Source organism: Aspergillus fischeri, genomic scaffold (genome assembly GCF_000149645.3).
Source record: "Aspergillus fischeri NRRL 181 1099437636264 genomic scaffold, whole genome shotgun sequence".
In the NCBI taxonomy this organism is placed as follows: domain Eukaryota; kingdom Fungi; phylum Ascomycota; class Eurotiomycetes; order Eurotiales; family Aspergillaceae; genus Aspergillus; species Aspergillus fischeri.
This window is the reverse complement of record NW_001509762.1, coordinates 6,273,711-6,287,576: the sequence shown is the minus strand read 5'-3', so window position 1 is coordinate 6,287,576 and position 13,866 is coordinate 6,273,711. Positions and strand designations below refer to the sequence as shown.

General features: G+C 52.8%; 4 protein-coding genes across 4 annotated transcripts, besides 4 other annotated features; 3 read left to right on the top strand and 1 right to left on the bottom strand.

Annotated features, from left to right (window-relative positions):
- Nucleotides 1-23: 23 nt before the first annotated feature.
- On the bottom strand, nt 24-4,352 carry NFIA_093560 (putative DEAD/DEAH box helicase; the record flags this gene model as incomplete). The annotated part of the gene is made up of 1 exon (XM_001261284.1): nt 24-4,352. One exon carries the CDS (start codon nt 4,350-4,352, stop codon nt 24-26), a length of 4,329 nt encoding a protein of 1,442 aa, XP_001261285.1.
- Nucleotides 1,673-2,044: a microsatellite.
- A 907-nt stretch (nt 4,353-5,259) lies between the features above and the next one.
- On the top strand, nt 5,260-6,296 carry NFIA_093550 (uncharacterized protein; the record flags this gene model as incomplete). The annotated part of the gene is made up of 2 exons (XM_001261283.1): nt 5,260-5,800; nt 5,956-6,296. 2 exons carry the CDS (start codon nt 5,260-5,262, stop codon nt 6,294-6,296), a joined length of 882 nt encoding a protein of 293 aa, XP_001261284.1.
- A 238-nt stretch (nt 6,297-6,534) lies between these two features.
- Nucleotides 6,535-7,017, top strand: NFIA_093540 (heat shock factor family protein; the record flags this gene model as incomplete). Its single annotated transcript, XM_001261282.1, has 1 exon — nt 6,535-7,017. One exon carries the CDS (start codon nt 6,535-6,537, stop codon nt 7,015-7,017), a length of 483 nt encoding a protein of 160 aa, XP_001261283.1.
- A 1,438-nt stretch (nt 7,018-8,455) lies between these two features.
- Nucleotides 8,456-8,501: a microsatellite.
- Nucleotides 8,457-8,501: a microsatellite.
- A 518-nt stretch (nt 8,502-9,019) lies between these two features.
- NFIA_093530 (TPR repeat protein) lies at nt 9,020-12,775 on the top strand (the record flags this gene model as incomplete). The annotated part of the gene is made up of 3 exons (XM_001261281.1): nt 9,020-9,635; nt 9,873-10,484; nt 10,533-12,775. The coding sequence occupies 3 exons, from the start codon at nt 9,020-9,022 to the stop codon at nt 12,773-12,775; spliced, it is 3,471 nt and encodes a 1,156-aa protein (XP_001261282.1).
- Nucleotides 11,251-12,796: a microsatellite.
- Between the last annotated feature and the right edge of the window lie 1,070 nt (nt 12,797-13,866).

Genomic DNA, 13,866 nt, shown 5'->3' with positions numbered 1-13,866 from the left:
CATCCACCACCCCATCTAAATATTCATCCAACACCACCCGGGCGGCACCCAATGCCTTCCACCACCCCCATATACTCGGCGACCTGCTCCTGGTCCTCGGGGGCCACCCCCTCCATCCACGGTGCTGGGGCGTCCCACCCAGCGGGCTGGATAATGATCGCCTCACTGCGCTGTCCGTCCCGCCCAGCCCGGCCACTCTCCTGCGCGTAATCCAGTAACGTCCGCGGGGTCCCAATATGGATGATGCTGCGGATATTGGGGATGTCCACCCCCATGCCTAATGCGCTGGTGGCGGCGATCACAGGGCTGGCCCCCATGAACCGCGCCAATACCCCGGCCTTGTCCAACTGCTCACTGTAATATGCCTCACACCCCAGCACCCGCGCCATGGCCGTCACCTGCCCGATGATATTCGCATATATGATCACCTTGCCCCCGGCGGCCCGTTGGATACGGTCCTGAATGAATGCCACCACGGCCTCACTCTCAATCCACTGATACGGCCCCCGGCCGACCCCGGGGATCGGGGGCCGCCACACCCGGTATGCCACATTCGGACGGCTGGTCCGGGCCCGGTATATGGTCACGGCGGCCCGGTCATACTTCATCCGCCAGCATAATTCCACCTCCATGCTCGGGGGCAACGTGGCGGTCAACCATACCATCTGGGTGCGGGCCTGGACTAACCGGCCCAGCTGGGCCATCTGGGGCCGGAAATCACGCTGGTTGTTCAACACCACATGGCATTCGTCGATCACGATCCGGTCTAACCGCCGGGTCCACCGCAGCCGGTTCAAAAACGTCTGGAAATCGGGGCTGACTGCGGATTCAGGCGTCACCAACACGATGGATGCGGCATCGGGGGGCCGCCGGCTCTCCCATGGCACGCATGATATACCGAGCTCCTGGCATCGCCGGGTCATATCAGCTCGTAATGCGACCAGCGGCACCACAACAATGGTGGTGCCCCCAGGGGCGGCGAACGCGGGCACCATGAACAGCATGCTCTTCCCCCCGCCAGTGGGCATCACTGCGACCACGGGGCTCTCTCCCCGCTGGATGGCCCGCATGGCCGGGTCCTGGACCCCCCGGAACTGCATGTCGGGCCGCCCGGTCATGCGCTGCGCGGCTGCCTCGAGATCCATGGTGGCCAACTGGTGGCGGCGTTCTATCCAACTGATCTCCGCCTCATCCTCCCATGGGGCCCGCTTGCGCTTCCCTAGTATGGATGGCGTGGGGGCCCCAAACCCTAAAAACTGGTGCCAATCGGTGCTGGATAACCGGAACATCTCCCGCCGGTGGGCGGTGCTGCCAGCCTGTTCCTGGATGCCCCGGCCATACACCATGCCAGCAACGTGTGATGAATGGGCGGCCTGTAAATCAGCAATATGGCCCATCCACTGCTCAATATCCATGCCCTCCTCCGCATCGGCATCCATGGCTGCTGGGGCCGGCTCGGCCTCCTGGATATTATGTGGGAACGCGGTGGATGGCCGCAAAAATCGGCGGCTGATTCCAATGGCGATGTCCCGGTATGCGGCAATATGGATGGCGGTGCCTAGCTGGGTGCGGGTTTCCCGTTTCAACGCCTCCCGGAACCGCTCGGACGACCATTCGCGGCCGGTACTGGGGTCAGGGCCCCATAACCATGCCTGGCTGCCTTGTGCTCCATGGCTTCCCTGCGCGGCCCGGCTTCCCTGCGCGGCCTGGCTCCCCTGTGCGGCCTGGCTGCCTTGTGCTCCATGGCTCCCCTGCGCGGCCTGGCTCCACCGCGCGGTCTGGCTTCCCTGCGCGGCCTGGCTCCCCTGCGTGGTCTGGCTGCCTTGTGCTCCATGGCTCCCCTGCGCGGCCTGGCTTCCCTGCGCGGTCTGGCTCCCCTGCGCGGTCTGGCTCCCCTGTGTAGCCCGGCTTCCCTGCGTGGCCTGGCTTCCCTGCGCGGTCTGGCTTCCCTGCGCAGTCTGGCTACCCTGCGCGGCCTGGCTTCCCTGTGTAGCCCGGCTTCCCTGCGCGGTCTGGTTACCCTGCGCGGCCTGGCTCCCCTGCGGGACCTGCGCGGCCTGCCATGCAGCCAACTGGTCGACAAATGGCATCACCAGCCAGATATACCATACCACCAACTCCCCGACCTCCCGCGGCACATATCGATGGATGATCTTCACATCATTACTAGCATGGAACCCCTTATGATATGCCGTCACAAACGTCACCATGCCATCCTCAATATATATATTCCGCTGTTGACTATTCGCAGTGTTGCAATGCTGAATGCTTAATAGCTCTGGGGCCCGGGCCGGCTGCCCTGCTGTCACATGCACCATAACGGCTAATTTCTCCTTAAACTGGGCCACGCGCTGCCAATACTGCTGGATGGCACCAGGGTGGAATCGGCCCCCCCGCAGGAAATGCCGCTGCATGGCCGGCTCGGCCCGCAGCCGGTCGATCATCCAGTGGGTCCCATCCACCGGCCACTGGGTCCGTGCGTCGTGCAAAAAGTTCCACCCAGCCTGGCTCTGGCTGGGATCGTCATATAATGCCGTCCATGGAATGGGGGGCATCTGCGCATGGTCCTGCATGCATAACTGGCCTAGTATCTCCCGCGCCGCCGTGACTAACCCATGGATGAACCCCCGAAAATCCCCCATGGTGAATGCCATCTGCTGGTATAACAGTTGGTCCTCCCCCATCCATGTCACATGGCCGGGGGCCGTATGATTATAATGGACCTTTAATCCATATGTGCGCCAGTCCAACAATGTCTCCATGGGGCCGTGGGTCCCACGGATCATAAACTGGTGCATCATCCATGTCACCTGCTCCTGGAATGGCCGGCAGCTCGGGCGAATGTGGACCGCGGGCAATGGGTCATCACTATGGATGGATGACGGGGGCGATGATGGGGCCCCTGGGGTGGATGGGGGGTCATCGCTGCCATATCCCTCATCAATCTCCCCGAGTTGATCATCCGCGCTGGCCAGCACCCATTCTGCGCTCTGGTCCTTCCGCGCCCAGGTCTGAATGATCTGCCATGGATTGGGGTCCATCCATAATGCCTTCTGCACCACCATGAATCGGGCCACCTTGATCACGCGGGATAATATCGGGGGGTAGCTCTCGGGGTCGCGCCAGCCGGCCTCACCCTGGCCCAGCACAGCCATGGCGCATACTAATGCACTCTCATATTCATGGCTGCGATGGCGCTGGTTGAGCAGCTCAATGCAAAATTCTAAGCATGCTTTTTCTATAGCAGTCATGGCCCATGCCTCTAGGTCCCCTGGCACTGCGGCCTGGCTGCCCTGGCTGCCTGGGGCCTGGCTAGCGAGCTGCCATAGCTGCCGCCATTTCTGGCGCTGCCGTGCGGTCATCCCATATCGGGGGCTGGCCCAGTCATGCGGGGCCTGGGTCCGGGCAATAAATGCTAATATCTGCTGCCATGGCTGCACATGCTTCTTGATCACGGCCTCATCTATATATGCCAGCAGTGGCCGGTGCGGGGTCTGCCCCTTTTCAGACCGGACGGCTTCCACCCGGATGGCCTGGCCGCAATGCTGGACCGTCCGCTGGCTCTTGCGGGCCACCTGCTCCATAGTATCCCAGATCACCTGCACCCCCTGCTCAGTGGCATCCATGGGGTCTTCCTCCGGGGCTGCCATGCTAGCAAGCAGGTCACGTGCCTGGATGCCCTGCAGGTAGTCAGCCCACCGAGTCATCCGCAGCCAGGGGTTCGCGTCAGTCAACTGGCTGGCTTGGATGGCCTGATCGGCCTTGGCCTGGGCCTGGACCTGCTCCCATGCCTGGATCACGGCATCAACGGTGGCCTGGATGTGGGCAGTGGGTGCGGTCCGGGCTTGCTCCTCAGGCTGCTGGTTGGGGCATGGCACCCAGATATAATGGGACCCTTTTCGGGATGGGAAAAACCGCTGGCAGGTCACCACCTGATATCCCTGCTGGATGGTGATCTGCGCCTGTTCCTGCTCTTGCAGGCGTGATCGACCTCCATGATATGGTGCGGTCCATCCATGGTGCTCACGCCAATGTCGTTTTAACGTGTCAAGTGAACGAGTGATGAATTGGCATCTGGCCTGGTCGCGCTGGCACAGTAACCCATCAGGGTATTCATCCAGGTGGGGGATTGACTGGGTAATCCGACTAGGCCATTGCACAGCATGGGGGTCATGCTCCACACCCTCCCAGCTCTGGACGTCCTGATGGATCTGCTTTGCAGTGGCCTGGGGTAATCGATGGGCCTTCCCCCGGAGATGGCTTTCTACCTCAGCTAGCCACACCCCATGGCGGCAGGACCGGCAGATAATGACTGGTGGCTGGGAAAGCTTAATAAATAACTGCTGTTCCATTCTTAATGGCTCATTTGGATGAATATAATACTATTTAACTGATTATCTGAATGATGATGGGATTCAGCCCCTGAATGTTTGATTTGTGGGCATTGCTTTTTCTATCCGCAGGAACTCAAACCACACCAACTCCTGGGGGTCAAATATGCCCTCACCATGTCTGCAAATCATTGATTTTGATACTGAAATTTGGCTGGATTACTTGGAACTAGTATATCAGTGAGCTGGCTAAATTTAAACTGCCTCCAACCTCCCCTGGAGCCATGGTGGTGGTCATGGGCAGTGCTTTCCAGATTCTCACTGTTTGGCGGCAACTCAAACCACATCAAAATTCCGTACATTAACCACACCCTTACTACAGCTGCAAATCATCGAATTCCCAATTGAAATTTGGTCAGATTATGTGAAACCAGCTAACCAGTAACCTGCCAAAATTTGAAATGCATACGACTCTATCTGGCGCGACGATTGTACCCCAGACGGTTTCGTTGGTCCCTACCCCCATACCCCGGCCGCTAAACCGCTCTGGGCTAAACCCTAGCTTGGTGTCAAGTACAGTCGCCGCCCCCTGTGGGATAGAGGGCGACATTAAGGCTTCCGAGCATTATCCACCAAATTAATTTATAACAAATCAACACAGTTGAACGCAGTTGAGCCGGTGGGGATATGCCTTAAGTGACCACAAATTAGCGTCCGAATGAATGCAGGCGGGTAAGCCCAATTACCCAGTTGAGCAATCCTTAGTGGCGTATTTCCTAAATAATACTAGCTTACGGTTTCTCCCATTTTCTCTCGGGCTAATCCTTTTATCCTCTTCAACTTCCTTGGAACGAGTGTTCCATGATCTTCCTGAGGTTATCGCCAAATTTGACTTGGATTTTGGACCATAAAATTACTGCCGACGAAAATGTCGAACGAGACCATCGAATCTGGGCATCAACCAGGATCTATTCCGAACTCTTCGGTGAGAACCTCATGCGATGAAGTGAATTTTACAGTTCGCTATTATGAGAGCGAGCTGCAGTCAATTGCGCGTGAGAGCTCTCCTCTCAACGTGATGCTGCGGGAATTGAAGGAGTACTCGTCTGTCTTAAGACAGGGTGGTAGTGTTGCTCTGCACAGAGGTGAAACTTTGATGAGCCCAAAACTATCTAAGCAGGTAGAGAAACTCTTTACTCATGAACCAAAAGTGGACGGGCCTCCAAAATCATGGACAGACATTGTGCCCTGGGCTGGACCTGTCCCAAGACGTGTGTGCTCTGCGGCACAACTTACTGTTGGGGATACTCAAATAGAGCTGCACAAGGATGATCGCGACCTTCTCTGTTCTGGTAGACCATGGGCATTTCTTTCTCCCTGGCCCTACCCTGGCGACATTGAAAAGGAATTGCAAGTAGCCGAAGAAACCCTAGCAGATGTTCAGAAGATTAAGGAAATGGTCAATAAAGGTCTGTGTGCCCCTCGATCATACCTTTTTTACGGGGCTGAGAGGGATACGGCCAACTAGTGATCGGTGAAGCGTCTACCCTTGAGCAACACCTCTCCACCCGAAGAGAGCTTCTTTGGGATTACCGCAACGACCAAATGTATATCACATCCAAAGATACTGCGATCTCTTGCATTCCTGAAGCTTGCTCCCGCTACCCCCATGAAATCCGGCCGCCTCGCGAGTCTGAAATTGCGACCTACCTGAATGGGGGCGCTTCAGATGCGGGCATACAGCCTTCCCAGTTTGCAAATCCAGCGTCTCCCAAACATGACGGGAGCCTGGTTCTTCCCACAGAGGTCGTCCCGATGGACCTGAGCGATGGGCACCCCGGTGGTTCGAATACCCAGAGCCTTCACGGATCGCCCATGGACCACGGGTCAGCGCCTCTTGACAGAGCGAACCACTCTAGTCAGACGATGGCGACAGAGAAGGCATGTATGGAACGGCCCGTCTAAAACAGACCAAAAGCATGTTGCACTGACCTCATTAAGCGCCGGGATTTACGTCCATCGCAAACATCATCACGCCGACTCGCAACACCGAATTGTTCACACCGATAAATGACGAGAGACGGCTGCCTGTGTTTATCAAGAGGCTGGTAACGTAGGTTCATCGATGTACCGCGACCTTGCGCGCCCTCATATGCTGATTCTTTCATTCAGGGCGTTAAATGACCAGCAAAACCAGCAAATCATGAGGTGGTCGGAAGACGGAAACACCGTAGTTATAGTGGATGAGCAGGAATTAACAACGAAACTACTTCCCGATTTCAATACGACCACTTATTTCTCCTTTACACAGCAGTTAAGGTTGCACGGTTTCCGAAAAGTCGAGAATGGCTACGAGCACCCACTATTCAGACGTGGCCGTCCCCAAGATATGTACTTAATTCGAAGGAAAGGTGGGAAGCCTCTGCCGCCATCCTCGTTCGATTCTCGAATGCTCTCCCCATCTGACGTTGCAAATGTACGGTCCCCCAGCTCTATATCAACTCCAGCGAGCTCTGCGGGTTACGGCAGTGCACGGTCGTCCCCAAACCACGTACATCCATTGAGTGCGGGAAACGGTGTCTCGAATGGGGCTAATTCTCATGGACAGAACTATAAAGTCGTCAAACGAGGAAGAAAACCGAAGGCACACATGCAAGCCCAGCAATATAGTGATTGGGGTGCTTGACAATTATACAGCACAATCTGCTTGACAGTCAGCGCTCGAAGTTGAGACAATTAACCGTGCAGATTCTAAAGCTACATCAGATTCTTGAGGTCGAAGTCTAGTACCATATATGTTAAGTCACTATAAGCCCTGACTTCGTTAGCTCGCGCCTTATTTGGGACATGACACCTACACGACCAGAGAGTTGCCCCAGTGGTTGAGGGGGCTTCTAATTATCCAATAACAGAAGGAGTTAATGACAAATTCTGCCCTCCGATTTGGAAAATGTCTCTATATGTGCGAGATATGCAATTGCGTAGATGAAAAGAATCTATACATTGATATAAAGGAGAAGGAGTTAATCAGATGGGGTAATTTCGGAAGGCCACGGGGAAGGGGAGGCGGTTTTAGCAGAGACGAGACTTAACCCTTCGGGTGCGCTGCCGCGCTATCCCGCTCACTTGCGGGTCCCTCCCGTATCCAAATTTCGCCCGAAAGGGCAAAATCGTTGAGTCTCAAGTCTCAACTTTTTGGAGCAATGTTATATCCAGGTGGATCCAAAAAGCTGAGACCAATCATACTCTCTGTACTGTCACGCAGTACAAACTTCCTACACACCTACCTTCCATATCGTCAGTACTCATCTTCATCAACCTCAATTATCATCTAATTGAACATCACGTTGCGTAAAATAAATAACTTACTCCTATACACGCAAGCCCTCACCCCCATGAAGGGGGTTCGGATCGGGCTTCGCCCCGCAAAGCCTTAGCCACCATGCCCTCAACACCTGAGAACACAACACGATGCGTCAATTCATCTCCAACAAACCTCTCACCCTCAAACTCTCTCAGATGCAACGGCAAATCCATTTCACCACGACCGAACCCACGTCGAACATATTTGTCATAAGCCTTCAACTCACGACCACGCCGACACCGGACAACGCACATCTGCTTCCGAAGAAGAGAACTCTCAGGGAACAAGCAATACATGCCATCCCACGTAGCAAAATTCATTATATGAGTAGACCAGAACCTCGTAAGGACGTAGACCAACGGGTCACAAGGAACAATCACAAAGTCAATCCTCCTTCCAGACACGACATGTTTATACTTGACCACCTACCCAACGTTAACCAAACTCCACTACACACCAAAGAAAAAAAACAGACCTCTGCCCCTGCATACCCGGACGCACCCACCGGGTCGCAAAGCCCATACCCTTCCCCAAGAAGGTACTCATGCCACTCAACCAACTCCCCACGCCTCAACATACGACGTCCGATAAAAAAATCAAGGTCACTAGGGACCCATGGCGCAGACGACCCAACGCGCACACAGCTCTCCAGCGTGTGCAACACCGAGCTGTCCGAAGCCACCGCACCTGTCAACATCATCAAAGAACGACACTGATCAACTGGCGGACCGCTCAGTACCGAGTCAACATGAATTGTTGACTTCTTCTTCTTCTTCTTCTTCTTCTTCTTCTTCTTCTTCTTCTTCGTCGTCGGTGTACAGTCGTTCCCGAAATCGCCTTGACCAATACATACTTATTAACTCTTTTCCGGACCCACTTCCAAGACCTTAGTGTAGATCTTTCATTGAGCTGCCCACGGTACTCTGTAATGAAGGGACACCGTAGAGCGAGCTCGTATGGTACAATACTCCGGGACGTAAAATACAGATATGTACAATAATCTAGCCTGGGTTGGGGCTGTTCCTGACCCCATTGATATTCACATAATTATGCCGCCCGTCACCGCTATAAGGTCATACGACAAAGGCGAACTAACGCGGCGGTATCACATCTGATGAATCAATCCTGGACACGTGTAGTTTCTGTTAGCGCCCAGGTGCTTAAGAGGAGGGGCTGCATTACATTCATTTAGGCCAAATATATCGGGGGTTGCGCCTCCTACTCCTCCTTTCTCTCTTTTAACTAACCCTTCTGTGTGGCATTCTATGCTTTAGATTCTGTGTTCTCGACTAAATCACAGTCTACCTTCATCAATTCTCATAAGATGTCAGGCTTAGAAGTGATCGGCGGTATCTCTGCGATCATTTCCCTCCTCGATGCCTCGATCAAGATCTACGATAGCGCTCGGAATGACATTAAGTTATCAGCCACATTCGAAGTTGTCCGACGCCGGCTCCCAGTCCTTCTTCATATTCTTGAGACTTGCAAAAACAATCTAGAATCGAGAAAAGACGCAATACCTGAAGATGTCTGTGAGGCTTTAGAGAGATGCCTTGACGCTTGTGATGCAAAAGCGTCTAACTTGAGAGGTATTTTTGAGAAGATCATACCCGGTGAAAGCGATACATGGGAGAAGCGATATCTGAAGGTTTTACGCAAGCTTGGCAAAGGAAGCAGGGTCGAAGAGCTCATGAGATCAATCACCGAAGATGTCCAGGTCATTGTCAACCATAATGCGGTTCGGTCTGGGGATCCACAACAAAAGCTTGAGCTCGAAAATATCATCCAAGAGATGAATGAGCTCGAACCTTCAGTGCCCGACAAAAATAAGACGATGACTTTCCATAGCGGCGGGGGGGCACAAACAAATAATCTGAACACTGGCGGTGGGCAGCAGATCAACAACAATGCGCCCATTACCACTCAGAATTTTGGTCCTGGTAAGACACAGGCATGATAGGATACCCTATATACATTACAGAGAGGCTTTAGTCTATAACTATAGCCATAAAGGGGTTGTGAACATAACCTAAGGCTGTACCGGGATTTTTATCCTAACAAACTTTCTTTATCATTGCTTGTTGCCTTCCGTACTGTCCAGATATGTCGGGTCCTCAATTTGCGCATCAGATGCGCATCTCAGGCTCGTGAAAACGTTGACTGATAGTTAACCATAGTCACTCTTAGGTACAAAGAAGACTTTAGCTTCCGCGGACCCGTTGGCATCAATCTCGGTCAAGCGCCTTACATCGCCTCTGAACTCTTTGTCGGTCGTGGCCTCGAGCTTGATGAGATCACAAAAGTTCTATGCCCAAACCACAAGGCTCAAAGGCAACAGCGCCTAGTTCTCGGCGGTATGGGTGGTATTGGCAAGACCCAGCTTGCTATCGCCTACGCAGAATCCGTCCGTGGATCTTATAGCTCTGTTTTCTGGCTTAATGCAGTATCTGAGGCCGCATTGAAAGACAGTTTCCGATCGATAGCTGGCCTTATCTTCGATATTGAGGAGCCTGGTTTGTTAGAGGACAAACAAGTTGTGAGACGCGTACACCAATGGCTATGTACCCCCGAAAACACTGGATGGTTATTGATCTTTGACAACTATGATGACCTTGACCAGTTTCAGATTGACTGCTATTACCCACCTGCTTCTCATGGGGCTATTGTGGTCACCTCTCGAAGACCAGATCATGTTGCTGGGACCCCTCTTCACATAAAGCCTCTTCAGAATGTTGAAGATAGTCTCGCAATCCTACAAACCCGATCAAAACGAGAGAATGTTCAATCAGGTATGGTATATCCAAACACATTTAGGATCCACTAACCACTACCGTTAGATCCTCATGCAAAGCGCCTTGCAGAGCGACTTGCGGGTCTTCCTCTTGCTTTGGCCACTGCCGGGACATATCTTCAGCGTAGTACCTTCACTTTCGAACGCTACCTTAAAGAGTATGAAAAACGTTGGAACATTAACCCTCGCCGACCCCTACAGCTCAAGGAGTATCAGGAGCGCACGCTCTACACAACTTGGGATCTGTCATACTCTGCCCTAGAAAAGGAAGATCCGGACGCGGCGAAGATACTAAAATTACTCGCCTACTTTGATAACCAGAGACTTTGGTATGAGCTTTTCCATGCCGGAATTACCGAGAGTTCCCCCGAATGGCTTCGTGAAGTGATGGCAGACGATGTAAATTTCGCTGAAGTGATGGGTGTCCTAGCCGGATACTACTTCCTCGACGTTCACCAGATATCAGATTCATGGAGCATGCATAACTGCGTGCACGACTGGACATTAGCAGCACTTAATAAGGACGTCGACGCAAAGCATTATTGGTATGCTTTTGACTGCATTTCTGCGTCTATAAATGATGATAACGCTGATGGCTTCGTAAACCGCTCTTACTCTCCCTTGGCTGCTCATGCTACGCGGCTGGTATTACAACGCTTCTGCCAGGATAACATCATATGTAATATTGCAGCGCATCGACTCGACCAAGCTTCACGTATTGCGGAACTACTTCGAAAGCAAGTACGCCTTCTTACCGCGGAGCAGATGTACCAACGAGCACTGGCAGGCTACGAGAAGGCCCTCGGTCCAGATCATACGTCCACTCTCGGTACAGTCCACAACCTTGGTCTTCTCTACTCTGATCAGGGGAAGCTGAAGGAGGCAGAGGAGATGTACCAACGAGCACTGGCAGGCAAGGAGAAGGCCGTCGGTCCAGATCATATGTCCACTCTCAGTACAGTCCACAACCTTGGGAATCTCTACTCTGCTCAGGGGAAGCTGAAGGAGGCAGAGGAGATGTACCAACAAGCACTGGCAGGCAAGGAGAAGGCCGTCGGTCCAGATCATACGTCCACTCTTAGTACAGTCCACAACCTTGGTCTTCTCTACTCTGATCAGGGGAAGCTGAAGGAGGCAGAGGAGATGTACCAACGAGCACTGGTAGGCAAGGAGAAGTCCGTTGGTCCAGATCATACGTCCACTCTCAGTACAGTCCACAGCCTTGGTCTTCTCTACAAAAATCAGGGGAAGCTGAAGGAGGCAGAGGAGATGTACCAACAAGCACTGGCAGGCTATGAGAAGGCCCTTGGTCCAGATCATACGTCCACTCTCAGTGCAGTCCACAGCCTTGGTCTTCTCTACAAAAATCAGGGGAAGCTGAAGGAGGCAGAGGAGATGTACCAACGAGCACTGGCAGGCTATGAGAAGGCCCTCAGTCCAGATCATACGTCCACTCTCAGTACAGTCCACAACCTTGGGAATCTCTACTCTGATCAGGGGAAGCTGAAGGAGGCAGAGGAGATGTACCAACAAGCACTGGCAGGCTATGAGAAGGCCCTCGGTCCAGATCATACGTCCACTCTCAGTGCAGTCCACAACCTTGGGAATCTCTACAAAAATCAGGGGAAGCTGAAGGAGGCAGAGGAGATGTACCAACGAGCACTGGCAGGCTTCAAGAAGGCCCTCGGTCCAGATCATACGTCCACTCTCAGTGCAGTCCACAGCCTTGGTCTTCTCTACAAAAATCAGGGGAAGCTGAAGGAGGCAGAGGAGATGTACCAACGAGCACTGGCAGGCTACGAGAAGGCCCTCGGTCCAGATCATATGTCCACTCTCAGTACAGTCCACAACCTTGGGAAGCTCTACTCTGATCAGGGGAAGCTGAAGGAGGCAGAGGAGATGTACCAACGAGCACTGGCAGGCAAGGAGAAGTCCGTTGGTCCAGATCATACGTCCACTCTCAGTACAATCCACTGCCTTGGCCTTCTCTACTCTGATCAGGGGAAGCTGAAGGAGGCAGAGGAGATGTACCAACGAGCACTGGCAGGCTATGAGAAGGCCCTCGGTCCAGATCATACGTCCACTCTCAGTACAGTCCACAACCTTGGTCTTCTCTACTCTGATCAGGGGAAGCTAAAGGAGGCAGAGGAGATGTACCAACGAGCACTGGCAGGCTTCGAGAAGGCCCTCGGTCCAGATCATATGTCCACTCTCAGTACAGTCCATAACCTTGGTCTTCTCTACAAAAATCAGGGGAAGCTGAAGGAGGCAGAGGAGATGTACCAATGAGCACTGGCAGGCTACGAGAAGATTCTCGATCCAGCTCACAGCAGGATACAGCGGCTTAGAGAAATCTTAAATCATCTAAGCTTTGCAGATTGAGAATATTATATTATAACATCCTCCATTTAGATGATTACTGCTTTAACCTGATACATATATTCTTAGTAGTAGGCTTAGCACATATTTTGTCTACGGTTGTGGCACAAAGACAACTGCCCTACTGACCATATAGAACGTACTGTATCTCAGAATCATTCACATTGTATTTGTTTCCAATCTCTATTAAAAATCATGGTCTTGGCGAGTCAGGAGGGATCTGACCTTGCTAAATAACGGTCGCGATTGTGAAAGATCCTACGCACGGTGTTATCGTGCACGACAAGGAGAATAGAAGCATCCTAGCAGATCATCAGATGACACGGCCCCAGGTCGCCTTCGGCACAGGACATGAGACGTGTAGCGATCCACCATTCGATTCCATGGAATTCCATATGGTTTCTGTTCGTACCCGTCATGTAATCTTTCGTCGCATGTTACCGTAACATTTTACTGAGGCCCTCAGTTTAATTCGGCCCGCTCAATAAATGATCTGCGCTAAGGCCTTGGCAGTGGGACCAGGGAAAGAGATTCTCAGTGTATGTTGGTCAAGGCGATTTCGAGAATGGCTGTACATGGACGTGAGTTGTCGACAGTGTTCTTCTCGCAATGTATACGCGGAATCCCAATATTGCTGGGACTGTGAGCACTTGGAACGGGCTCTCTCTTCGTCAAGCTATGTGCAGCGGTTTCCTCAATACTTTGGTCATCGGCGGTGTGCTAAATGCGCTCGTCCTTACGTGGGGTTCTTCCTTGATTCGAAAGAACCAGGTTGTCCTTGCTCTGATTGTCTCCATGAGGCGACGGAGGTGCTGAAACGGGTGGTCGCTCGTTATACTTCTCAGACATGATGGAAAACTACATGAAGGTGAGAGAAAGAGATATACAGATATGGCGAAGATATAAAATGAACAAAATGTTAATACTAACTTATAGGTACTGGACACGACGGACCGGGATCGCATCCCGTGCTGCTCTCGGGCGGAGCCGCAGGATCGTCT